Source organism: Pseudophryne corroboree, chromosome 3 (genome assembly GCF_028390025.1).
Source record: "Pseudophryne corroboree isolate aPseCor3 chromosome 3, aPseCor3.hap2, whole genome shotgun sequence".
Taxonomy (NCBI): Eukaryota; Metazoa; Chordata; class Amphibia; order Anura; family Myobatrachidae; genus Pseudophryne; species Pseudophryne corroboree.
The window spans coordinates 92369955-92397520 of NC_086446.1; the positions used below are offsets into that span (position 1 = coordinate 92369955).

Consider the following 27566-nt stretch of genomic DNA (forward strand, 5'->3'; position numbering starts at 1 on the left):
GGAACAGACAGGGTCCCTGTTGCAACAGGTCCTGTCTGAGAGGCAGAGGCCATGGGTCCTCTGAGATCATTTCTTGTAGTTCTGGTTACCAAGTTCTTCTTGGCCAATCCGGAACGATGAGTATAGTTCTTACTCCTCTCTTTCTTACAATCCTCAGTACCTTGGGTATGAGAGGAAGAGGAGGGAACACAAACCGACTGGTACACCCACGGTGTCACTAGTGTGTCCACAGCTATCGCCTGAGGGTCCCTTGACCTGGCGCAATATTTTTTTAGCTTTTTGTTGAGACGGGACGCCATCATGTCTACCTGTGGCCGTTCCCAACGATTTACAATCAGCGTGAAGACTTCTGGATGAAGTCCCCACTCTCCCGGGTGGAGGTCGTGCCTGCTGAGGAAGTCTGCTTCCCAGTTGTCCACTCCCGGAATGAACACTGCTGACAGTGCTAGCACGTGATTCTCCGCCCATTGGAGAATCCTTGTGGCTTCTGCCATCGCCATCCTGCTTCTTGTGCCGCCCTGTCGGTTTACATGGGCGACCGCCGTGATGTTGTCTGACTGAATCAGCACCGGTTGGTTTTGAAGCAGGGGTTCTGCTTGACTCAGGGCGTTGTAAATGGCCCTTAGTTCCAGAATATTTATGTGAAGGGAAGTCTCCTGACTTGACCACAGTCCTTGGAAGTTCCTTCCCTTTTGCATGGAACCTGCCGAAGGGAATTGCTTCGTATGAAGCTACCATCTTTCCCAGGACTCGCGTGCAGTGATGCACCGACACCTGTTTTGGTTTCAGGAGGTCCCTGACCAGAGATGACAATTCCTGGGCCTTCTCCACCGGCAGAAACACCTTCTTCTGTTCTGTGTCCAGAATCATGCCCAAGAACAGCAGACGCGTCGCAGGAATCAGCTGCGACTTTGGGATATTCAGAATCCAGCCGTGCTGTTGCAGCACTTCCCGAGATAGTGCTACGTTGACTAACAACTGCTCCTTGGACCTCGCCTTTATAAGGAGATCGTCCAAGTACGGGATAATTATAACTCCCTTCTTCCGAAGGAGTATCATCATTTCGGCCATTACCTTGGTAAATACCCTCGGTGCCGTGGACAGACCAAACGGCAACGTCTGGAATTGGTAATGACAGTCCTGTACCACAAACCTGAGGTACTCCTGGTGAGGTGGGTAAATGGGGACATGCAGATAAGCGTCCTTGATGTCCAGCGACACTATAAAATCCCCCTCTTCCAGGCTTGCAATAACCGCCCTGAGCGATTCCATTTTGAACTTGAACTTCCTTACATAAGTGTTCAAGGATTTCAAATTTAGAATGGGTCTCACCGAACCGTCTGGTTTCGGTACCACAAACATTGTGGAATAGTAACCCCGTCCCTGTTGAAGGAGGGGAACCTTGATTATCACCTGCTGAAGGTACAGTTTGTGATTAGCCGCCAGCACTACCTCCCTTTCCCTGGGAGCCGCTGGCAAGGCTGATTTGAGGTAACGGCGAGGGGGAGTCGCCTCGAACTCCAGCATGTATCCCTGAGATACCACTTGTAGAACCCAGAGATCCACCTGTGAGCGAACCCACTGGTCGCTGAAGTTCCGGAGACGCGCCCCCACCGCACCTGGCTCCACCTGTGGAGCCCCAGCGTCATGCGGTGGACTTAGTGGAAGCAGGGGAGGATTTTTGTTCCTGGGAACTGGCTGTCTGGTGCAGCTTTTTCCCTCTACCCCTGCCTCTGGGCAGAAAGGATGCGCCTCTGACCCGCTTGCCTTTCTGAGGCCGAAAGGACTGTACTTAATAATACGGTGCTTTCTTAGGCTGTGAGGAAACCTGAGGTAAAAAAGTCGACTTCCCAGCTGTTGCTGTGGATACGAGGTCCGAGAGACCGTCCCCAAACAATTCCTCACCCTTATAAGGCAAAACCTCCATGTGCCTTTTAGAATCAGCATCACCTGTCCACTGCAGAGTCCATAATACTCTCCTGGCAGAAATGGACATTGCATTAATTCTAGATGCCAGCCGGCAAATGTCCCTCTGTGCATCCCTCATATACAAGACAACGTCCTTTATATGCTCTATGGTTAGCAAAATAGCATCCCTGTCGAGGGTATCAATGTTGTCTGACAGGGTATCAGACCATGCTGCTGCAGCACTACACATCCATGCTGAAGCAATAGCAGGTCTCAGTATAGTACCTGAGTGTGTATATACAGACTTCAGGATAGCCTCCTGCTTTCTATCTGCAGGCTCCTTTAGGGCGGCCGTATCCTGAGACGGCAGTGCCACCTTTTTAGATAATCTTGTGAGCGCCTTGTCCACCCTAGGGGATGTCTCCCAGCGTAACCTATACGTTGGCGGGAAAGGGTACGCCATCAGTAATCTCTTAGAAATCACTAGTTTCTTATCAGGGGAACACCACGCTTCTTCACACAATTCATTTAATTCATCAGATGGGGGAAAAGTCACTGGCTGCTTTTTCTCCCCAAACATAATACCCTTTTTTGTGGTAACCGGGTTAATGTCAGAAATGTGCAACACATTTTTCATTGCCGTAATCATGCATCGGATGGCCCTTGTGGACTGTATATTTGTCTCATCCTCGTCTACACTGGAGTCAGACTCCGTGTCGACATCTGTGTCTGCCATCTGAGCTAGCGGGCGTTTTTGAGCCCCTGATGGCCTCTGAGAAGCCTGGGCAGGCGCGGGCTGAGATGCCGGCTGTCCCAAGGCTGTTACGTCATCAAACCTTTTATGTAAAGAGTTGACACTGTCGGTTAATACCTTCCACATATCCATCCACTCCGGTGTCGGCCCCGTAGGGGGCGACATCACACTTATCGGCTCCTGCTCCGCCTCCACGTAGCTCTCCACATCAAACATGTCGACACAGCCGTACCGACACACCGCACACACACAGGGAATGCTCTGACTGAGGACAGGACCCCACAAAGTCCTTTGGGGAGACAGAGAGAGAGTATGCCAGCACACACCACAGCGCTATATAACAGGGATTATCACTATACTGAGTGATTTTTCCCAATAGCTGCTTATTAAGACCAATTTGCGCCTAAATTTATGTGCCCCCCTCTCTTTTTTACCCTTGTTGTACTGGATACTGCAGGGGAGAGCCTGGGGAGCGTCCTTCCAGCGGAGCTGTGAAGAGAAAATGGCGCTGGCTGTGCTGAGGAAGATAGCCCCGCCCCTTCAGCGGCGGGCTTCTTCCGCTTTTTATAATGTTAATGGCGGGGGTTTTTGCACATATACAGTGTTATACACTGTATTATGTGCTATTTGTGCCAAAAGGTAAACTAATTGCCCCCCCCCAGCGCCCTGCACCCAACAGTGACCGGAGTGTGTGGTGTGCTATGGGAGCAATGGCGCACAGCTGCAGTGCTGTGCGCTACCTTAATGAAGACAGGAGTCTTCAGCCACCGTTTTTCATCTTTATCTTCTGTCTTCTGGCTCTGCAAGGGGGACGGCGGCGCGGCTCCGGGAACGGACGATCGAGGTCGGGCCCTGTGTTCGATCCCTCTGGAGCTAATGGTGTCCAGTAGCCTTAGAAGCACAAGCTAGCTGCAAGCAGGTAGGTTTGCTTCTCTCCCCTCAGTCCCTCGTAGCAGTGAGTCTGTTGCCAGCAGATCTCACTGAAAATAAAAAACCTAACACATACTTTCTTTTCTAGTGAGCTCAGGAGAGCCCACTAAGTGCATCCAGCTCTGGCCGGGCACAGATTCTAACTGGGGTCTGGAGGAGGGGCATAGAGGGAGGAGCCAATGCACACCAGATATAGTACCTCATCTTTCTTTTAAGAGTGCCCAGTCTCCTGCGGAGCCCGTCTATTCCCCATGGTCTTTACGGAGTTCCCAGCATCCACTAGGACGTCAGAGAAATATATATAAATAAAAATAAATCTGCACTGGACTAACATATCACAGCATGGTCCGAAGACCAGAGAATATAGCAGAATACTCGTACAATATAATCTGCAATATACACAATTCTCAACTAACGCTGTCTAAGAAGACAGGTAGGATACTTAAGTGTAATGTAAAGACACAGGCCCTCATTCCGAGTTGTTCGCTCGCTAGCTGCTTTTAGCAGCATTGCACACGCTAAGCCGCCGCCCTCTGGGAATGTATCTTAGTTTAGCAGAATTGCGAACGAAAGATTAGCAGAATTGCGAATAGAAATTTCTGAGTAGCTCGAGACTTACTCAGCCATTGCGATCAGTTCAGTCAGTTTCGTTCCTGGTTTGACGTCACAAACACACCCAGCGTTCACCCAGGCACTCCCCCGTTTCTTCAGACACTCCCGCGTTTTTCCCAGAAACGCCAGCGTTTTTCCGCACACGCCCAGAAAACGGCCAGTTTCCGCCCAGAAACACCCACTTCCTGTCAATCACAGTACGATCACCAGAACGATTAAAAATCCTCGTTATGCCGTGAGTAAAATACCTAACTTTTGTGTAAAATAACTTACCGCATGCGCTCTGCGAACCTTGCGCATGCGCAGTAAGCGACTAATCGCAATATAGCGAAAATCAGCAACGAGCGAACAACTCGGAATGACCCCCACATTGCTGTATACAGGCGGCTTTACATGGGAGACCTTGCCCAGCAATCCTAGAGACCTGCTGCTGCTATGCTGTTAAGATGGTGCCCAGTGTCTCTGTGAGGGAGAGTGAGGTAGCTCCAGGGCGGGAAATCTGCAGTAGATGGCACCCTGAGCCGGAGGAGGGGCTACAGGTCAAGCGCCGCCTTCCCTATGCTGTTCTTCCACCCCAGGTACTATGGAGCTTTATTAAATTAGGTGTTAGTACACCTCCTGTGCTCCTATTGCCATGGTGGTCTACTGGGGCCCCTGTCCAGTGACAGCGTCCATGCCAGCGCCGCGGCCTATCTCCCTAGGCTGCGGACGGAACGCAATTTAAAGGCAGGGCCCGCTTTGGGGAACCCCCTACCTGCCTTCCGGTAGCAGCCACGCGATCCTGGAGAGTGGTCCAGGACTGTGCCTATATCCGCGGACGTCCCTGCCGCAAGTACCCGGGAACCAGGCCAGCAGGAGTATGCGGCGCTGCTTGGGAGGGGGTGGTCTTCACTTTGCTGGCGGCCGGGCTCCCGACAACCAGCATACTGGCGCCGGAATCCCGACCGCCGGCATACCGACAGTTCTTCTCCCTCTTGGGGGTCCACGACCCCCCTGGAGGGAGAATAGATAGCGTGGCGCACGTAGTGCGCCCCCATGCCCGCAAGGGGCTCATTTGCGCTCGCCCAGCTGTCGATATGCCGGCGGTTGGTATGTCGGCGGTCGGTCGGGATTCCGGCGCCGGTATGCTGGTCGCCGGGAGCCCAACCGCCGGCATAACATACTACACCCCTTGGGAGGTGATGGAGCTGCATTACTGAAGTGAGTCTGACATACAGTGCTGCCAGCCCTGAAGAAAAAAGTAAATTCTAAGCAAAAAGTAAAAAGCAGCTTTCAGGGCTGCCAGAGCAGCCCTCCTGTTTAGTGACCTGCAGCTACCAACTAAAAAACTGAGCTCACAGTACCTGGAGACTGGGTTATAGAGGAGGCCCCCCTGATGCATCCTGGGACAGCTAAACCTTTACCTGTTGGTGCCTCTGGATCCAGATCCACTCTACACCCCGATGATTCCCTGTGGAAACCTGTGTACATTGCTGTAGAAACATTGTAAAGACCTTCCATAAGCCTGTATGTACTGTATAGCCCATCTATTCCTTAGAACTCAAGGGTGGTAACAGCTATGTGTGTGCATCAAGACACATGTAACATGACAGCGCACACTGTGGCGACCACGGCACAACAAAGGGGAGGGACAGAGCACAAGGAGAAGAGGACTAGGAACAGGGGGGAAGGTAAGTATAATGGAGTTGGTAGTTGCTGGATGAAGTGACTTGTCAGATGCCTGGTCCATACACTAGTGGAAGTATGACCACTAAAATAACTTACATTTTTTATTTTACGTGTATCTAAGATATATATATATTCTTCTTTGCATAGGTAACAAGATGTTATCCCATGGTCAAGACATATGCAACACAACTGCAATGGAAATGATAAATCTTCTTACCCAGTGATGTGAGGAGCTGAGGATTATCCATCATGACATACTTGTACAGATTCTTCTGTCCTTCTAAATATTGCCACACCTGCCAGGAGAAATAGTGACAGGGTGATAACTTGCCGTACAACTCCTTCCCTCCCTACACATTTGTCCACGCTCCCTCTTGTTCACTCCACTTCTCTACTGACCAATGCCATTTCCACTGAACTCGCCTCCAAACATCCTGGGTACGGAAGGTGTGACCATGCTCCCTCCAAAAAAACAGACTGGTTTTGGCCCCCTTTCCGACAAACTCAATCCAATTTGAAAACAAGTCGGATTGAGGTGAAGAGACGAATGGTGCTGCGGGCGGCTGGGGGAGCTGAGACCGGCGCCAGCGGGGGGATCTGGCTGCAGGGAGACATGTCTGCGGCGGCGGGGGGAGACGCTGCAGGGAAAGACCTCTCTCCCTGCCGCACATACTCCCGCCGACATGTCCCCCCGCAGCCAGCTCCAGCCGCCGATCTCTGCTCCCCCCGCTGCTCAGCTTACCCCCTCCATCTGCACTCCTGGCCGCTGCTGTCAGCGCATCCGCAGCTGCTGACAGCAGCGGCAGGACAGGACCCTGTGAACGGCTAAATCCGATAGTCGGATTTGGCCGTCCATTGAATAGCGGTTGTCGGATCCATTCCGACAACTGCATGACGGAATGGATCCGACTCTTATTGAATAAACCCCTTACTCTGTCTGCTCGCCCATCCCTTGGGTCCAGGATCATTGAGTAAATGATTTCATTCACATCCTTGACTCCTGCTTGCTTCAGCGAGTTGCTCAACCCTTGCCCCTATTTTATGTTCTACCAAATTTGTGGTGTGAGAATAGTGTTTTTGTTTTGTACTTATACTATGGTATAATGTTTTGATACATTCCATGTCACTGAGAAATATTTATTGGTTTAGCCAGTGTGGTGCTACATACCGTTTATGGCACATTATAAATTAAAGATCATCTATATAACAATAATAAAATAAGAATTTACTTACCGATAATTCTATTTCTCATAGTCCGTAGTGGATGCTGGGGACTCCGTCAGGACCATGCTGGGGACTCCGTCAGGACCATGGGGAATAGCGGCTCCGCAGGAGACAGGGCACAAAAAGTAAGCTTTTAGGATAACATGGTGTGTTCTGGCTCCTCCCCCTATGACCCTCCTCCAAGCCTCAGTTAGGTACTGTGCCCGGACGAGCGTACACAATAAGGAAGGATCTTGAATCCCGGGTAAGACTCATACCAGCCACACCAATCACACCGTACAACTTGTGATTTGAACCCAGTTAACAGTATGATAACAACGAAGAAGCCTCTGAAAAGATGGCTCACAACAATAATAACCCGATTTTTGTAACAATAACTATGTACAAGTATTGCAGACAATCCGCACTTGGGATGGGCGCCCAGCATCCACTACGGACTATGAGAAATAGAATTATCGGTAAGTAAATTCTTATTTTCTCTAACGTCCTAGTGGATGCTGGGGACTCCGTCAGGACCATGGGGATTATACCAAAGCTCCCAAACGGGCGGGAGAGTGCGGATGACTCTGCAGCACCGAATGAGAGAACTCCAGGTCCTCCTTAGCCAGAGTATCAAATTTGTAAAATTTTACAAACGTGTTCTCCCCTGACCACGTAGCTGCTCGGCAAAGTTGTAATGCCGAGACCCCTCGGGCAGCCGCCCAAGATGAGCCCACCTTCCTTGTGGAGTGGGCATTTACAGATTTAGGCTGTGGCAGGCCTGCCACAGAATGTGCAAGTTGGATTGTGCTACAGATCCAACGAGCAATCGTCTGCTTAGACGCAGGAGCACCCATCTTGTTGGGTGCATACAGGATAAACAGCGAGTCAGATTTTCTGACTCCAGCCGTCCTTGAAATATATATTTTCAATGCTCTGACAACGTCCAGCAACTTGGAGTCCTCCAAGTCGCTAGTAGCCGCAGGCACCACAATAGGCTGGTTCAAGTGAAAAGCCGAAACCACCTTAGGCAGAAACTGAGGACGCGTCCGCAGTTCTGCCCTGTCCGAATGGAAAATCAGATATGGGCTTTTGTACGATAAAGCCGCCAACTCTGATACTCTCCTGGCTGAAGCCAGGGCCAGTAGCATGGTTACTTTCCATGTAAGATACTTCAAATCTACCGATTTGAGCGGCTCAAACCAATGGGATTTGAGAAAATCCAAAACTACGTTGAGATCCCACGGTGCCACTGGAGGCACAATCGGGGGCTGTATATGTAGTACACCTTTGACAAAGGTTTGTACTTCAGGCACTGAAGCCAATTCTTTCTGGAAGAAAATCGATAAGGCCGAAATTTGAACCTTAATAGACCCCAATTTGAGGCCCATAGACAATCCTGCCTGCAGGAAATGTAGGAATCGACCCAATTGAAATTCCTCCGTTGGGGCCTTCTTGGCCTCACACCACGCAACATATTTTCTCCAAATGCGGTGATAATGTTGTGCGGTCACTTCCTTCCTGGCTTTAATCAAGGTAGGAATAACTTCCTCTGGAATGCCCTTTTCTTTTAGAATCCGGCGTTCAACCGCCATGCCGTCAAACGCAGTCGCGGTAAGTCTTGGAACATACAAGGTCCCTGCTGAAGCAGATCCCTTCTTAACGGTAGAGGCCACGGCTCTTCCGTGAGCATCTCTTGAAGTTCCGGGTACCAAGTCCTTCTCGGCCAATCCGGAGCCACGAGTATTGTTCTTACTCCCCGTAGCCGTATAATTCTCAGTACCTTTGGTATGAGAGGCAGAGGAGGAAACACATACACGGACTGGTACACCCACGGTGTTACCAGAGCGTCCACAGCTATTGCCTGAGGGTCTCTTGACCTGGCGCAATATCTGTCCAGTTTCTTGTTGAGGCGGGACGCCATCATGTCCACCTTTGGTTTTTCCCAACGGTTCACAATCATGTGGAAGACTTCTGGATGAAGTCCCCACTCTCCCGGGTGGAGGTCGTGTCTGCTGAGGAAGTCTGCTTCCCAGTTGTCCACTCCCGGAATGAACACTGCTGACAGTGCTATCACATGATTTTCCGCCCAGCGAAGAATCCTTGCAGCTTCTGTCATTGCTCTTCTGCTTCTCGTGCCGCCCTGTCTGTTTACGTGGGCGACTGCCGTGATGTTGTCCGACTGGATCAACACCGGCTGACCCTGAAGCAGCGGTTTTGCCAGGCTTAGAGCATTGTAAATCGCTCTTAGCTCCAGTATATTTATGTGAAGAGACGTCTCCAGGTTTGACCACACGCCCTGGAAGTTTCTTCCCTGTGTGACTGCTCCCCAGCCTCGTAGGCTGGCATCCGTAGTCACCAGGACCCAGTCCTGTATGCCGAATCTGCGGCCCTCTAACAGATGGGCACTCTGCAACCACCACAGAAGAGACACCCTTGTTCTTGGTGACAGTGTTATCCGCTGATGCATGTGCAGATGCGATCCGGACCATTTGTCCAGCAGATCCCACTGAAATATTCGTGCGTGGAATCTGCCGAATGGAATTGCTTCGTAAGAAGCCACCATCTTTCCCAGGACTCTTGTGCATTGATGTACTGACACATTTCCTGGTTTTAGGAGGTTCCTGACAAGTTCGGATAACTCCCTTGCTTTCTCCTCCGGGAGAAACACCTTTTTCTGAACAGTGTCCAGAATCATTCCCAGGAACAGCAGACGTGTCGTCGGGGTCAATTGAGATTTTGGAAGATTCAGAATCCACCCGTGTTGTTGAAGCACTACTTGGGTTAGTGCTACTCCGACTTCCAGCTGTTCTCTGGACCTTGCCCTTATCAGGAGATCGTCCAAGTAAGGGATAATTAATACGCCTTTTCTTCGTAGAAGAACCATCATTTCGGCCATTACCTTGGTAAAGACCCGAGGTGCCGTGGACAAACCAAACGGCAGCGTTTGAAACTGACAATGACAGTTTTGTATCACGAACCTGAGATACCCTTGGTGTGAAGGGTAAATTGGGACATGCAGATAAGCATCTTTTATGTCCAGGGACACCATGAAGTCCCCTTCTTCCAGATTCGCTATCACTGCTCTGAGTGACTCCATCTTGAACTTGAATTTCTGTATGTACAGGTTCAAGGATTTCAGATTTAGAATAGGTCTTACCGAACCGTCCGGCTTCGGTACCACAAATAGTGTGGAATAATACCCCTTTCCCTGTTGTAGGAGGGGTACCTTGACTATCACCTGCTGAGAATACAGCTTGTGAATGGCTTCCAATACCGTCGCCCTTTCTGAGGGAGACGTTGGTAAAGCAGACTTTAGGAACCGGCGAGGGGGAGACTTTTCGAATTCCAACTTGTAACCCTGAGATACTACCTGCAGGATCCAAGGGTCCACCTGTGAGCGCGCCCACTGTGTGCTGAAAATCTTTAGTCGACCCCCCACCGCCCCTGAGTCCGCTTGCACAGCCCCAGCGTCATGCTGAGGGCTTTGTAGAAGCCGGGGAGGGCTTCTGTTCGTGGGAAGTAGTTGCTTGCTGCACCCTCTTACCCCTTCCTTTGCCTCTGGGCAAATATGACTGTCCTTTTGCCCGCTTGTTCTTATAGGAACGAAAGGACTGCGGCTGAAAAGACGGTGTCTTTTTCTGTTGGGAGGTGACCTGAGGTAAAAAAGTGGATTTTCCGGCTGTTGCCGTGGCCACCAGATCCGATAGACCGACCCCAAATAATTCCTCTCCTTTATACGGCAATACTTCCATATGCCGTTTGGAATCCGCATCACCTGACCACTGTCGCGTCCATAAACTTCTTCTGGCAGATATGGACATCGCACTTACTCTCGATGCCAGAGTGCAAATATCCCTCTGAGCATCTCGCATATAAAGAAAAGCATCCTTTAATTGCTCTATAGTCAATAAAATACTGTCCCTATCCAGGGTATCAATATTTTCAGTCAGGGAATCCGACCACACCACCCCAGCACTGCACATCCAGGCTGAGGCTATTGCTGGTCGCAGTATACCACCAGTATGTGTGTATATACTCTTCAGGGTAGTTTCCAGCCTCCTATCAGCTGGATCCTTGAGGGCGGCCGTATCAGGAGACGGTAACGCCACTTGTTTTGATAAGCGTGTGAGCGCCTTATCCACCCTAGGGGGTGTTTCCCAGCGCGCCCTAACCTCTGGTGGGAAAGGGTATAATGCCAATAACTTCTTTGAAATTAGCAGTTTTCTATCGGGGTTAACCCACGCTTCATCACACACGTCATTCAATTCCTCTGATTCTGGAAAAGCTACAGGTAGTTTTTTCACACCCCACATAATACCCCCCTTTGAGGTACCTGCAGTATCAGAGATATGCAAAGCCTCCTTCATTGCCGTGAACATATAACGTGTGGCCCTATTGGAAAATACGTTTCTTTCTTCACCGTCGACACTAGATTCATCTGTGTCGGTACCTGTGTCGACTGACTGAGGTAAGGGACGTTTTACAGTCCCTGACGGTGCCTGAGACGCCTGGACAGGTACTAACTGGTTTTCCGGCCGTCTCATGTCGTCAACTGACTTTTGCAGCGTGCTAACATTATCACGTAATTCCATAATTAAAGCCATCCATTCCGGTGTCGACTCCCTAGGGGGTGACATCACCATTACCGGCAATTGCTCCGCCTCCACACCAACATCGTCCTCATACATGTCGACACACACGTACCGACACACAGCAGACACACAGGGAATGCTCTTATCGAAGACAGGACCCCACTAGCCCTTTGGGGAGACAGAGGGAGAGTTTGCCAGCACACACCAAAGCGCTATAAAAATGTATATAAACAACCCTAAAAGGTGTTGTTTCTGTTATATGCGCTTAATATATAAAAATATCGCCAAAATATGCCCCCCTTCTCTGTTTTACCCTGTTTCTGTAGTGCAGTGCAGGGGAGAGTCCTGGGAGCCTTCCTCACAGCGGAGCTGAGCAGGAAAATGGCGCTGTGTGCTGAGGAGAATAGGCCCCGCCCCCTAAAACGGCGGGCTCTTCTCCCGGAGTTTGCGATATATGGCAGGGGTTAAATACATCCATATAGCCTCAAGGGCTATATGTGATGTATTTTAGCCATAGAAAAAGGTATTATACATTGCTGCCCAGGGCGCCCCCCCCAGCGCCCTGCACCCTCAGTGACCGCTGGTGTGAAGTGTGCCGACAACAATGGCGCACAGCTGCAGTGCTGTGCGCTACCTTATGAAGACTGAAAGTCTTCTGCCGCCTGTTTCCGGACCTCTGGACCTCTTCAACTTCGGCATCTGCAAGGGGGGTCGGCGGCACGGCTCCGGGACCGGACTCCATGGCTGGGCCTGTGTTCGATCCCTCTGGAGCTAATGGTGTCCAGTAGCCTAAGAAGCAAATCCATCCTGCACGCAGGTGAGTTCACTTCTCTCCCCTAAGTCCCTCGATGCAGTGAGCCTGTTGCCAGCAGGACTCACTGAAAATAAGAAACCTAAAAAACTTTTTCTAAGCAGCTCTTTATGAGAGCCACCTAGATTGCACCCTGCTCGGACGGGCACAAAAACCTAACTGAGGCTTGGAGGAGGGTCATAGGGGGAGGAGCCAGTACACACCATGTGATCCTAAAAGCTTACTTTTTGTGCCCTGTCTCCTGCGGAGCCGCTATTCCCCATGGTCCTGACGGAGTCCCCAGCATGGTCCTGACGGAGTCCCCAGCATCCACTAGGACGTTAGAGAAATAATAATAATACACTAAGGTCTGTGCAGTCTCCAACATGCATGTGCAGTGGGAGTTTGGGGCGTGTGCCACCCCTCCAATGGCTCCCACTGCTAGGGAGACAGGACAGACCCGAGCCGGAAGGGACCCACCATAAGCAGGCAAGGTAAGAATAGTCATGGGAGGGGAGAGAATGGGGATAGGGCGAAGTGTAGGGAGTGAGAAGGCCAGTAGAGGACAGAGTGGAGTGGGAATCTAAGTAGGAGGAGCAAGACAGAAAGGGGCAGAGTGTGAGGTGGGGCATCGGGCAGACTGAGGAGACCAGTCATAAGCTTTTACTAGCAATAATAAGTTATAGAAACACAAATATCCAATCAGCACAGACATATCCCCTGGTGTTACTGTATTATGTCCCATTCCCAGCAGTCACCTCTCCAGTCAGCAGATGAATGATCTTGTTGGTGAGTTCCAGGATCTTCTTATCATTGTTTCTCTCATTTATCAGGGAGTGAGGTGGAGGCTCCACAACAGGGCTCTGGGTCCTGCTCAATCCATCCAAAACAAGAGGACTGCTACTGTGCCTGTTATTCCTCCCAGATGTCTTCTTTACAACTGTATAATCCTTTGCAATAGAGAGACTGATAAATTGTTTAGCCACCTCAAAACCAACACTTCTAAAAAAAAAGGAGAGTTATAGAAGACTTACCATTGTTAACACTCTTTCTGCGGGGTGTAGAGTGGATCTTGATCCAGAGGCACCAACAGGCTAAAGCTTTAAGCTGTCCTAAGATGCATCAGGGGCCCTCCTCTATTACCCCGCCTCCAGGCACTGTGAGCTCAGTTTCGTTAACCAGTCCAATGCAGGAGCAGGTAAAAGAGAAGGAAGATGTTAGTCACATAGAACCACATTCTTATGACAGGAGAAGGGACCAGCGGCTAATGCCATACAAACCCATAGAACAGGCATTCCCAACCACGGTCCTCAAGGCACACTAATGGGCCCTACACATATGGCGATGTGCCGCCGAGGTGCCCGACGGCCAATACGGCCGATGGGCGACCCGGCGGCGGGGGGGCAGTGACGGGGGGAGTGAAGTTTCTTCACTCCCCCCGTCACCCGGCTCCATATACGTGCAGGCAAATATGGACGAGATCGTCCATATTGGCCTGCATGCACAGCCGACGGGGGACCAGCGATGAACGAGCGCGGGGCCGTGCATCGTTCATCGCTGGAGCCTCCACACTGAAAGATATGAACGAGTTCTCGTTCATTTATGAACGAGATCGTTCATATCTTTCAAAAAATCGGCATGTGTGTAGGGCCTATAACAGTGCAGGTTTTAGTGATATCCAGGCTTCAGCACAGGTGACTTAATTAGTAGCTCAGTTATTTTGATTTAACCATCTGTGCTGCAGCCTGGATATCACTAAAACCTACACTGTTGGAGTGCCTTGAGGACCGTGGTTGGGAATGCCTGCCATAGAAGCTAGGTGCGTCAGGGCGGGCGCCCTGTGGAACCCAATGTACCTCGCAGAAAGAGCAATGGTAAGTCTACCATAACTCTCCTTTTCTGCAGCAGGTTACATTGGTTTCCACAGGGAAATATCAGGGATGTCCTAAAGCAGTTCCTCAAGGGAGGGGACGCGCCTTAGCAGGTATAAGAACCCGGCATCCAAAGGAAGCATCCTGGGAGGCGGAAGTATCAAACGCATAGAACCGAATAAACGTGTTCACAGAGGACCACGTAGCCGCCTTGCACAAATGTTCTGCGAACACGCCACGGCGAACTGCCCAAGAAGGTCCAACAGACCGAGTAGAATGGACATTAATAGCAGCAGGAGCTGGGAGACCAGCCTGCGTGTAAGCTTGTGCAATCACCATTCTAATCCATCTGGCCACGGTTTGCTTATTCGCAGGCCAGCCACGTTTGTGAAAACCAAACAAGACAAAAAGGGAGTCTGACCTGATTGAGGCAGTACTCTCCACATATATACGGAGAGCCCGTACCACATCCAAAGACCACTCTTTGGAGGACAAATCAGAAGATATAAAGGCCGGAACTACAATCTATTGGTTAAGGTGAAAAGATAACACCACCTTAGGTAAATAACCTGGGCGAGTTCTAAGAACTGCCCGGTCACAATTAAATATTAGAAAGGGTGGACGATAGGACAATGCGCCTAAGTCTGACACCCCTCTAGCAGAGGCAATAGCCAGTAAAAACAAGAACTTGGCTGGGAGCCATTTAAGGTTCACCGTCTCAAGAGGTTCAAATGGAGACTCTTGCAGGGCATTCAGGACAACAGACAGATACCATGGAGCCACAGGAGGGACATAGGGAGGCTGTAAGACACCCTGAGTGAATGCACACAAAATTTAAATAATCCCGCACCAGTATTTCTGATACGTTCTTTTGTATATACAGATTAAATATATAGTGGTATTCTCTGCTTTACTGAAAATATCTTAGGTTTTTAACCTTATATACTCTTATATGCAGGTGTTCTCCAAATGCTTGTGAGTCTTAGACCCATATATACATGCCAAAAATAGAAAGAGAAGAAAGAAGCATTTTTTATTGGACACACTCAACCACTTATCCTTTTTTCTAAAATGTCTATTCTTTATTGGGTATACATTAAAATAATTCGGGGAATTTGGTGAAATATTAAGATATAGTGTGAATAAGAAACAAAGTTTGATATTAAAAACTACTAGTTTCCGATTGGTGATCCCTCAAAGTATGAAACCGAATAAAAGGCTAATTTGCCTATGAAAGAATCAATATTCGTGTCTTTCTTGGTGTTATCCTATAAACTGCCTTCTTTATATAACAGGCTAACAGTATTGTTAATTCTTATTTCTCTGTCAGGCACATTTGCAACACTTGCAGAGTGCTTTCATAGATTGTAGCTACTTATAATGTTGCCAAAAAATAATTCAATAACGTATCACTATTGATTCTCCATGTAGAATGAAATAATTCATCCACCGACTGTAAATGACACACCACTATTTGTATATTTAGGGATAGATTTCCCACTATATCTGGTGTGTCTGCTTAATATTATCATCAGTCTGAGTGAATGTATGAACGTCAGGTATAGGCACAATTTTTCTCTGAAACCACACCGACAAGGCAGATATGTGAACCTTGAGGGAGGCCAGACGAAGGCCTAAGTCCAGGCCTCTTTGCAGAAATGCCGTAATTATGGAAGTTCTGAATCTGTATGCATCATAATTCTTATCAGAACACCAGGTGAGACCCTGTAATAAATCCGAGCTGAAGCCGGTTTACGGGCTTTTAATATAGTTTGGATGACCGCCTCGGATTATCCTTTTGATCTCATAAGTGATGCTTCAAGAGCCACACCGTCAAAGCCAGCCTGGCCAGGTCCAGATAAATACAAGGGTCCTGTACGAGGAGGTCTGGGCGCTGAGGAAGTAGAAGAGGACGCTTTGTCGATAGACCCTGCAGGTCTGAGAACCAATGCCGTCTGGGCCACACTGGAGCGACTAGAAGTAGAAATCCTCCTTGTTTGAACTTCCGCAGGACCCTCTGCAGGAGTGACACTGGTGGGAACACATAAGGCAGCCAAAAAGTTCCATGGAATTGCCAGTGCGTCCACAAACGCTGCTTGAGGATCCCTGGTCCTTGATCCGAAGACAAGAACCTTGTGATTGTGTCGAGACGCCATCAGGTCTACGTCTGTTAGGCCCCACTTGTCCACTAGGAGTTGAAAGACTTCTGGATGAAGACTCCACTCGCCGGCGTGCACGTCCTGGCTACTCAGGAAGTCCGCTTCCCAGTTCAGGAAACACGGAATGAACACTGCCGATATTGCTGGCATATGGTTTTCCGCCCAACAAAGGATTTTTGACACTTCCATCATTGCCATGCGACTTTGAGTGCCGCCTTGATGGTTTATGTATGCCACTGTGGTGGCGTTGTCTGACCGTACTTGAACAGGCCTGTTCTGTACCAGAGGCAGAGCGAGAGATAGCGCATTGAACACCGCTTGCATCTCCAGAATGTTTATTGGGAGGAGTGACTACTCCTTGGTCCAGCGACCATGAAAAGAGTGTTGCTCCAACACTGCACCCCATCCCTTTAGACTGGAGTCTGTTTTCAGCAGGACCCAGTTGGGGATCCAGAATGGACGCGCCCCTGCTCAATTGCTGGTCCTGTAGCCACCAGGTCAGCAACAGACAAACCTCCAGAGTCAAAGTGATCATGTGAGATCTGATCCAATGAGGTAGGCCGTCCCACTTGGAAAGGATTAACCTCTGCAGAGGGCGCAAATGAAATTGAGCGTACTCTACCATGTCAAATGCCGACACCATCAGGCCAAGGACTTGCATTGCCGAGTGTATCGACACTCTGGGGCGACAAAGGAAGCATCTTATCCTGTCTTGAAGTCTCAGCATTTTTTTTGGAGACAGAAACAGTCGTTGACCGTGTGTGTCCAGGAGTGCCCCCAGGTGCACCATGTTCTGAGCTGGGACCAGTGAGGATTTCTTCCAATTGATGAGCAACCCGTTCGCATGCAGGAAGTTTACCGTCAGTTGCAGAAGACTGAGGAGGACATCGCAGGAGTTTGCCAGAATCAGCAAGTCGTCCAGATACAGCAGGATCCCGACTCCCTGGTGACGAAGATGGGCCGTCATTATGAAGATCTGAGGAACCAAAGCCAGTCCAAATGGCAGAGCCTGGAATGGATAGTGGAGGTTGCCAATAGCAAACCGCAGATACTGCTGATGCGACATGGCAATAGGTATATGCAGGTATTCTTCCTGTATATCCAGGGATACCATATAGTCTCTGGGTTCCATAGCCAGTACAATTGAGCGCAGTGGTTCCATACGGAACTTGGACACTCTCACAAACTTGTTCAGTGATTTGAGACTGAGTACAGGTATAAGCTGGAAAGACCCATTGTGTTTCGGAACTAGAAACATGGTCGAGTAATAACCTCTGCGTACCCATGAGAGACAACTTCCCGTACCCATGCATCTGAAGTGGTCTTTAATCAGACCTGGGTGAACTGCAGAAGTCGGCCTCCCACCCTGGAGTCCCCCAGGGGGGGGGGGGCTCGCCCCGTCATGTGGCAGGTTTGTCTTGTTTAGAAGCAGGCTGACAGGCCGCCCAGGACTGCTTTCCCTTGGGCTTTGTGGTTTTGGGAGCACGATATTGTCTCGGGTATGCCTGACCTTTTGCTTTCCCTTGAGGAACGAAAAGTAGTACCTTTATCCTTCTGTCCAGAAGGATTAGTATTTGGGAGAAAGGCAGTCTTAGCAGCCGCCAATTCAGACACAATTTTATTTAGGTCTTCCCCAAACAAAATGTCCCCCTTAAATAAGAATTTACTTACCGATAATTCTATTTCTCATAGTCCGTAGTGGATGCTGGGGACTCCGTAAGGACCATGGTGAATAGCGGCTCCGCAGGAGACTGGGCACATCTAAAGAAAGCTTTAGGACTATCTGGTGTGCACTGGCTCCTCCCCCTATGACCCTCCTCCAAGCCTCAGTTAGGATACTGTGCCCGGACGAGCGTACACAATAAGGAAGGATTTTGAATCCCGGGTAAGACTCATACCAGCCACACCAATCACACCGTATAACCTGTGATCTGAACCCAGTTAACAGCATGATAACAGAGGAGCCTCTGAAAGATGGCTCACAACAATAATAACCCGATTTTTGTAACAATAACTATGTACAAGTATTGCAGACAATCCGCACTTGGGATGGGCGCCCAGCATCCACTACGGACTATGAGAAATAGAATTATCGGTAAGTAAATTCTTATTTTCTCTAACGTCCTAAGTGGATGCTGGGGACTCCGTAAGGACCATGGGGATTATACCAAAGCTCCCAAGCGGGCGGGAGAGTGCGGATGACTCTGCAGCACCAAATGAGAGAACTCCAGGTCCTCCTCAGCCAGGATATCAATTTTGTAGAATTTTACAAACGTATTTGCTCCTGACCAAGTAGCTGCTCGGCAAAGTTGTAAAGCCGAGACCCCTCGGGCAGCCGCCCAAGATGAGCCCACCTTCCTTGTGGAGTGGGCATTTACAGATTTTTGGCTGTGGCAGGCCTGCCACAGAATGTGCAAGCTGAATTGTACTACAAATCCAACGAGCAATACTCTGCTTAGAAGCAGGAGCACCCAGCTTGTTGGGTGCATACAGGATAAACAGCGAGTCAGATTTCCTGACTCCAGCCGTCCTGGAAACATATATTTTCAGGGCACTGACAACGTCTAGCAACTTGGAGGCCTCCAAGTCCCTAGTAGCCGCAGGCACCACCAATAGGTTGGTTCAGGTGAAACGCTGAAACCACCTTAGGGAGAAACTGAGGACGAGTCCTCAATTCCGCCCTGTCCGAATGGAAAATCAGATAAGGGCTTTTTCAGGATAAAGCCGCCCATTCTGACACGCGCCTGGCCCAGGCCAGGGCCAACAGCATGACCACTTTTCATGTGAGATATTTTAACTCCACAGATTTAAGTGGTTCAAACCAATGTGACTTTTGGAACCCAAAACTACATTGAGATCCCAAAGTGCCACTGGAGGCACAAAAGGAGGCTGTATATGCAGTACCCCTTTTACAAACGTCTGAACTTCAGGGACTGAAGCTAGTTCTTTTTTGGAAGAAAATTGACAGGGCCGAAATTTGAACCTTAATGGACCCCAATTTCAGGCCCATAGACACTCCTGTTTGCAGGAAATGTAGGAATCGACCCAGTTGAATTTCCTCCGTCGGGCCTTACTGGCCTCGCACCACGCAACATATTTTCGCCAATTGCGGTGATAATGTTTTTGCTGTTACATCCTTCCTGGCTTTGATCAGGATAGGGATGACTTCATCTGGAATGCCTTTTTTCCTTCAGGATCCGGCGTTCAACCGCCATGCCGTCAAACGCAGCCGCGGTAAGTCTTGGAACAGACAGGGTCCTTGCTGGAGCAGGTCCCTTCTTAGAGGTAGAGGCCACGGATCTTCCGTGAGCATCTCTTGAAGTTCCGGTTACCAAGTTCTTCTTGGCCAATCCGGAACCACGAATATAGAGCTTACTCCTCTCCATCTTATCAATCTCAGTACCTTGGGTATGAGAGGCAGAGGAGGGAACACATACCCTGACTGGTACACCCACGGTGTTACCAGAGCGTCTACAGCTTATTGCCTGAGGGTCCCTGGACCTGGCGCAATACCTGTCGAGTTTTTAATCATGTGGAAGACTTCTGGGTGAAGTCCCCACTCTCCCGGGTGGAGGTCGTGCTGAGGAAGTCTGCTTCCCAGTTGTCCACTCCCGGAATGAATACTGCTGACAGTGCTATCACATGATTTTCCGCCCAGCGAAGAATCCTTACAGCTTCTGCCATTGCCCTCCTGCTTCTTGTGCCACCCTGTCTGTTTACGTGGGTGACTGCCGTGATGTTGTCCGACTGGATCAACACCGGCTGACCTTGAAGCAGAGGTCTTGCTAAGCTTAGAGCATTGTAAATGTCCCTTAGCTTCAGGATATTTATGTGAAGTGATGTCTCCAGGCTTGACCATAAGCCCTGGATATTCCTTCCCTGTGTGACTGCTCCCCAGCCTCGCAGGCTGGCATCCGTGGTCACCAGGACCCAGTCCTGAATGCCTAATCTGCGGCCCTCTAGAAGATGAGCACTCTGCAACCACCACAGGAGGGACACCCTTGTCCTTGGTGACAGGGTTATCCGCTGATGCATCTGAAGATGCGACCCGGACCATTTGTCCAGCAGGTCCCACTGGTGCGTGGAATCTGTCGAATGGGATTGCTTCGTAGGAAGCCACCATTTTACCCAGAACCCTTGTGCATTGATGCACTGAGACTTGGCTCGGTTTTAGGAGGTTCCTGACTAGCTCGGATAACTCCCTGGCTTTCTCCTCCGGGAGAAACACCTTTTTCTGGACTGTGTCCAGGATCATCCCTAGGAACAGAAGACACGTCGTCGGAACCAGGTGCGATTTTGGAATATTGAGAATCCAATCGTGCTGCCGCAACACTACCTGAGATAGTGCTACACCGACCTCCAACTGTTCCCTGGATCTTACCCTTATCAGGGAATTGTCCAAGTAAGGGATAACTAAAATTCACTTCCTTCGAAGGAATATCATCATTTCGGCCATTACCTTGGTAAAGACCCGGGGTGCCGTGGACCATCCATACGGCAGCGTCTGAACTGATAGTGACAGTTCTGTACCATAAACCTGAGGTACCCTTGGTGAGAAGGGTAAATTTTGACATGAAGGTAAGCATCCTTGATGTCCCGAGACATCATGTAGTCCCCTTCTTCCAGGTTCGCAATCACTGCTCTGAGTGACTCAATCTTGAATTTGAACCTCTGTATGTAAGTGTTCAAAGATTTTAGATTTAGAATCGGTCTCACCGAGCCGTCCGGCTTCGGTACCACAACAGTGTGGAATAATACCCCGTTCCCTGTTGCAGGAGGGGTATCTTGATTATCACCTGCTGGGAATACAGCTTGTGAATGGCTTCCAAAACTGTCTCCCTGTCAGAAGGAGACATCGGTAAAGCCGACTTTAGGAAACGGCGAGGGGGAGACGTCTCGAATTCTAATTTGTACCCCTGAGATATCACCTGAAGGATCCAGGGGTCTACTTGCGAGTGAGCCCACTGCGCGCTGAAATTCATTGAGACGGGCCCCCCACCGTGCCCGATTCTGCTTGTAAAGCCCCAGCGTATACTGAGGGCTTGGCAGAGGCGGGAGAGGGTTTCTGTTCCTGGGAACTGGCTGATTTCTGCAGCCTTTTTCCTCTCCCTCTGTCACGGGGCAGAAATGAGGAACATTTTGCCCGCTTGTCCACGAAAAGACTGCGCCTGATAATACGGCGTCTTCTCATGTTGAGAGGCGACCTGGGGTACAAACGTGGAATTCCCAGCTGTTGCCGTGGCCACCAGGTCTGAAAGACCGACCCCAAATAACTCCTCCCTTAATAAAGCAATACTTCCAAATGCCGTTTGGAATACGCATCACCTGACCACTGACGTGTCCATAACCCTCTACTGGTAGAAATAGACAACGCGCTTAGACTTGATGCCAGTCGGCAAATATTCCGCTGTGCATCACGCATATATAAAAATGCATCTTTTAAATGCTCTATAGGCAAAAATATACTGTCCCTATCTAGGGTATCAATATTTTCAGTCAGGGAATCCGACCACGCCAACCCAGCACTGCACATCCAGGCTGAGGCGATTGCTGGTCGCAGTATAACACCAGTATGTGTGTAAATACCTTTTAGGATACCCTCCTGCTTTCTATCAGCAGGATCCTTAAGGGCGGCCATCTCAGGCGAAGGTAGAGCCCTTACAAGCGTGTGAGCGCTTTATCCCCCCTAGGGGGTGTTTCCCAACGCACCCTAACCTCTGGCGGGAAAGGATATAATGCCAATAACATTTTAGAAATTATCCGTTGTTATCGGGGGAAACCCACGCATCATCACACACCTCATTTAATTTCTCAGATTCAGGAAAACTACAGGTAGTTTTTCCTCACCGAACATAATACCCCTTTTTTTGGTGGTACTCGTATTATCAGAAATGTGTAAAACATTTTTCATTGCCTCAATCATGTAACGTGTGGCCCTACTGGAAGTCACATTCGTCTCTTCACCGTCGACACTGGAGTCAGTATCCGTGTCGGCGTCTATATCTGCCATCTGAGGTAACGGGCGCTTTAGAGCCCCTGACGGCCTATGAGACGTCTGGACAGGCACAAGCTGAGTAGCCGGCTGTCTCATGTCAACCACTGTCTTTTATACAGAGCTGACACTGTCACGTAATTCCTTCCAACAGTTCATCCACTCAGGTGTCGACCCCCTAGGGGGTGACATCACTATTACAGGCAATCTGCTCCGTCTCCACATCATTTTTCTCCTCATACATGTCGACACAAAAGCACCGACATACAGCACACACACAGGGAATGCTCTGATAGAGGACAGGACCCCACTAGCCCTTTGGGGAGACAGAGGGAGAGTTTGCCAGCACACACCAGAGCGCTATATATATACAGGGATAACCTTATATAAGTGTTTTTCCCCTTATAGCTGCTGTATAGTTAATACTGCGCCTAATTAGTGCCCCCCTCTCTTTTTTTAACCCTTTCTGTAGTGTAGTGACTGCAGGGGAGAGACAGGGAGCTTCCCTCCAACGGAGCTGTGAGGGAAAATGGCGCCAGTGTGCTGAGATAGGCTCCGCCCCTTTTTCGCGGACTTTTCTCCTGCTTTTTTATGGATTCTGGCAGGGGTTAAATGCATCCATATAGCCCAGGAGCTACATGTGATGCATTTTTTTTGCCATCCAAGGTGTTTTTATTGCGTCTCAGGGCGCCCCCCCCCAGCGCCCTGCACCCTCAGTGACCGAAGTGTGAAGTGTGCTGAGAGCAATGGCGCACAGCTGCAGTGCTGTGCGCTACCTTGTTGAAGACAGGACGTCTTCTGCCGCCGATTTTCCGGACCTCTTCTGCCTTCTGGCTCTGTAAGGGGGCCGGCGGCGCGGCTCTGGGACCCATCCAAGCTGGGCCTGTGATCGTCCCTCTGGAGCTAATGTCCAGTAGCCTAAGAAGCCCAATCCACTCTGCACGCAGGTGAGTTCGCTTCTTCTCCCCTTAGTCCCTCGATGCAGTGAGCCTGTTGCCAGCCTGTTGCCAGCAGGTCTCACTGAAAATAAAAAACCTAATCTAAAACTTTCACTAAGAAGCTCAGGAGAGCCCCTAGTGTGCACCCTTCTCGTTCGGGCACAGAGATCTAACTGAGGCTTGGAGGAGGGTCATAGGGGGAGGAGCCAGTGCACACCAGATAGTCCTTACGGAGTCCCTAGCATCCACTTAGGACGTTAGAGAAAAGGGGAGTACCTCCAAGGTCTTTTTGGAGTCTAGGTCCACCTTCCATGACCTCAACCACAGAATATGGCGAGCCAGAACAGACGTAGTCGACGCCTTGACTGCCAACACACCCGCCTCAGAGGACGCCTCCTGAATGTAATAGGCAGCGGTGGTAATGTGAGACAGGTACTGTCTGGCATTGTCAGATATATCCTCGGGCAGCTCTTCCTCCAATGTCTGAACCCAAGAGGCAGCAATAGTGGGTCTATGTACAGCACCTGTAAGGGAGAAAATAGACTTAAGGCATCCCTCCACATGCTTATCTGTCGCTTTCTCCAGTGAAGTGACAGTGGTGACAAGCAGAGTGGATGACAGCACTAGGAGGGTGACATGAGAATCCACCGGCGGTGAATTTTCCCACTTGTTACATAACTCTGCAGGGAGAGGATAGCGAGCTAAGGCCTGTTTAGACCGAGGGAATTTCTTCCCTGGATTAGACTAGGGTTCCTGCCTGATGTCCACCAAATGGTCAGAATGGGATAATAGATTTTGAACCACCTTCTGCCGTTTGAACATATCAGTTGTCTCAGCCACAGTAGTGGAATCATCATCATGGATTTTTACCTGACCAAGGAATGAGTTAATTGCTGCAACTGGTTTCGACAAATTTTCCGCCCAAGGCCATAGGGACAATTTATGGCTGTAATGGCACAGGTGGTCCCATAGGGGGCATAAGGTGTTCCACCAGCGTACCCAGTAGGTTTTTGAACGCAGCCCAGGGTGGCTCCTGAATGGTTACAGGAGCTGCACACTGACTGGAAGATGTATGACATATAGTACACAGACCATCATACACAGCTTCCCCTCTGGTAAATCTTTGGCACATGCTCTGCATGATGCAGGAGCGTCCACAGACTTACTGCCTTTCTTGTGAGACTGTACACAAATGCAACAACAGAGCGATTTAGTACGATAAAGCCAGACACAGTACAATACCTACAATTAAATCTGTTAGTATGTGACTGTAGACACAGTACACAACACCAGCAATTAATCCGGTATTATGTGACTGAGTATACAGTAGAATACACATAATGGGTAAATACTGTGACGCACTATATATATATATATATATATATATATATGACTCTGACGCACCTAGGGGCTAATTCAGACCTGATCGCTAGGCTGCGTTTTCCTACAGCCTGCGATCAGGTCTGAACTGAGCATGCATATGCACCGCAATGCGCAGGCGCATCAGTCCGCAGCAACGTGGATCGTCAGACAGCGACAGGATGTGTGAGAAAAGCGTTCGCACGGGCGATCGCAAGGTGACTGACAGGATGAGGCCGTTTGTGGGTGGCAACTGACTGTTTTTAAGGAGTGTTCAGAGAAACGCAGGAGGGACTAGGCGTTTGAAGGGAGGGTTTCTGACGTCAGCTCCAGTCCCAATCATCGCATTGGAAGAGTAAGTCCTGGGCTGTGCAGAGACTGCACAAACTTCTGTTTGTGTAGCTCTCCTGCACATGCGATCGCACCCCTGCACAGCGAGTTCCCCCTCCCCTTGTAGGCAACAACTACCTGATCGCAGGGATGCTAAAAACGCACCCTAGAGATTAGGTCTGAATTAGGACCCTAGTCCCTTAGGGTACAGAATATAGTGATAGGTATATCTGGGAAACACTGAAAACTGAAACCACACAGCAGATACAGGCACACACAGTCACAGGCAATGCAGATAGCCATTATGACAATAAAACTGCACTGGACTAGTATATGTACTGTCTGTATAAAGACATATAGAATACTCAAGTGTTTGTAAAGACCCAGCAATGTATACAGGATGCCTTACAAGGGAGACCTTGCCCTGCAGTCCCAGAGACCAGCCGCAACTATGCTTAGAAAATGGCGCCCAGCGTCTCAGTCAGGGAGTGAGGGAGAGTGTGAGGCAGCTCCAGGGCAGGAAAATCTGCAGTAGATGGCGCCCTGGGCTGGGGAGAGGCTTCAGATCATGTGCCGGCTCTCCTATGCTGGACTTTCACCCCAGGTACTAGCGAGGCTTATTAAATGGGGCGTTTGTACACCCGACCTGTGCTCTATTGCCCTGGTGGTCTAGTGATGTTCCCTGCTCGGTGACAGTGTCCACGCCAGCACAGCATCTCATTAGGTCACAGACGGAGCACGATTTAATGGCGGGTCCTGCCTGGGCGACCCTCTTACCTCCTCCCTGTAGCAGCCACACGAACCAGGAGAACAACTGCGACCGTCTGCCTAAAGCCAGAGCGTCTCCACCGCAAATACCTGAGAACAGGCCGCAGGAGTATGAGACGCCGTTTGGGAGGTGATGGAGCCGCAGCACTGAATGTCACATAGACATACAGCGCTGACAGCTCAATTTTTAAGAAATTTTCTGTCAGAAAAAGCTTTTTCAGGAATGCCCAGTGCGGCCCACCTGTTAAGTGACCTGCTGCTGCAGACACCAACTGAAACTGAGCTCACAGTGCCTGGAGGCAGGGTAATAGAGGAGGCCCCAATGCATCCTGAGACAGCTTAAAGCTTTAGCCTGTTGGTGCCTCTGGATCAAGATCCACTCTACACCCCAATGTTTTCCTGTGGAAACCAATGTAACCTGCTGCAGAAAAGTAATTATCTTATCTAAGCTAAGCAATGAGAATTGTACATACAGTATTATACTTGCCCAAGACGAAAACTGATGCTGAGAATCTCTACCTACCTGATTGATATAGAATAATACTGCGGAATTATGTCCTCACTATGGATACACTCCCAACTGGACTACACACATAATATGTCAATAATACATTCTCAGAGCCCCTTACCTCACCAGTCAGCATATAGATGATCTCAACAGTGAGATTTAATACTCCAGTCATATGACTCCTGTTTGGGTCCATCCTCATTGGGTTACAGCCTTACTATCTATAGAGAGGTAAGAAATATAAGCAGGATAACGCTACTGCCAGAAATGAATTCAGCAGTAACAAGTATAATACACAAGTTTTGTTAATATATACTGTAGTATAACTCCTGTAAGCAATGAGTTATGATGTAATAATTTGATGTCATAATACAATTGTGTATTATAAAGAAACAATAAGTACAAAGGGTAATATGTGAAACTGGCATAAATAAAACGCTCTTTCACATGTATAGTGTGTATGAGATGTGACTGACGGGAATATAACCAACTACAATGTGTACAATACATACAGCACCATAAGCAGCTCCGATGGGTGTAATGTGTCAGGCAGGAATATAAAACATCCCCTGTGTAAATTATATGTAACTGACAGGCGTATTCTATTTTTTTTTTTTTAAGTTAGAATTTTTATTGAGGTTGGTCAGTAATCAAAACAGTAACAAGAACAAACTTGTGCAGGGTAATGATATTGAACATGAAAACAAACATTTTACATACCAAATCAAAACAATAGAGACATTTTCATGGAATTATAGGCCAGTAGGTATTAGTAAATTGTGCCCTGCATAACTCTACACGTGTATCTGACTTTTCTCATTTTATTTTACCGATATAGTATAAAATTTATACCAAAACAGAGTGTAGTCTTGTGAAGAGTAAGAGTAGGAAAGCAAAAGGAAAGGGAGGGAGAGAAGAGGCTAGAGAGTATATCTTAATAAAGGGGAAACAATGGGAAAATTGCATATCGGGAGGCAAGAGGATGGGAACAGTCCACTGTATTTATACCAGAGGGGGGGACAACAGAAGTGATAGAGGTATTAGCATAATTAGCAATATCAACAGAGTCCGGGCATCAATAAAGACCGAGCGAGGTACCAAGGAGACCAGATGTTGTGGAACTGGGCCACTGTGTTGTTCCTCAGGCTTGTAATATATTCCATACTGGCTATATAATTAAT

At 49.1% G+C, this 27566-nt stretch overlaps 1 protein-coding gene across 2 annotated transcripts in view; it reads right to left on the bottom strand.

Moving 5' to 3' along the window:
• Positions 1-27566, bottom strand: part of LOC135054841 (oocyte zinc finger protein XlCOF7.1-like) — a 70628-nt gene that overhangs the window by 18072 nt on the left and 24990 nt on the right. For both annotated transcript variants that reach the window (XM_063958232.1, XM_063958234.1), the window contains exons 3-5: positions 26507-26606; positions 13219-13410; positions 6090-6168 (exon numbers count right to left, since the gene is read on the bottom strand). In XM_063958232.1, coding sequence (XP_063814302.1) covers positions 6090-6168; positions 13219-13410; positions 26507-26587 — 352 coding nt within the window. In that variant the 5' untranslated portion in view covers positions 26588-26606. The remainder of the gene's footprint in view (positions 1-6089; positions 6169-13218; positions 13411-26506; positions 26607-27566) is intronic.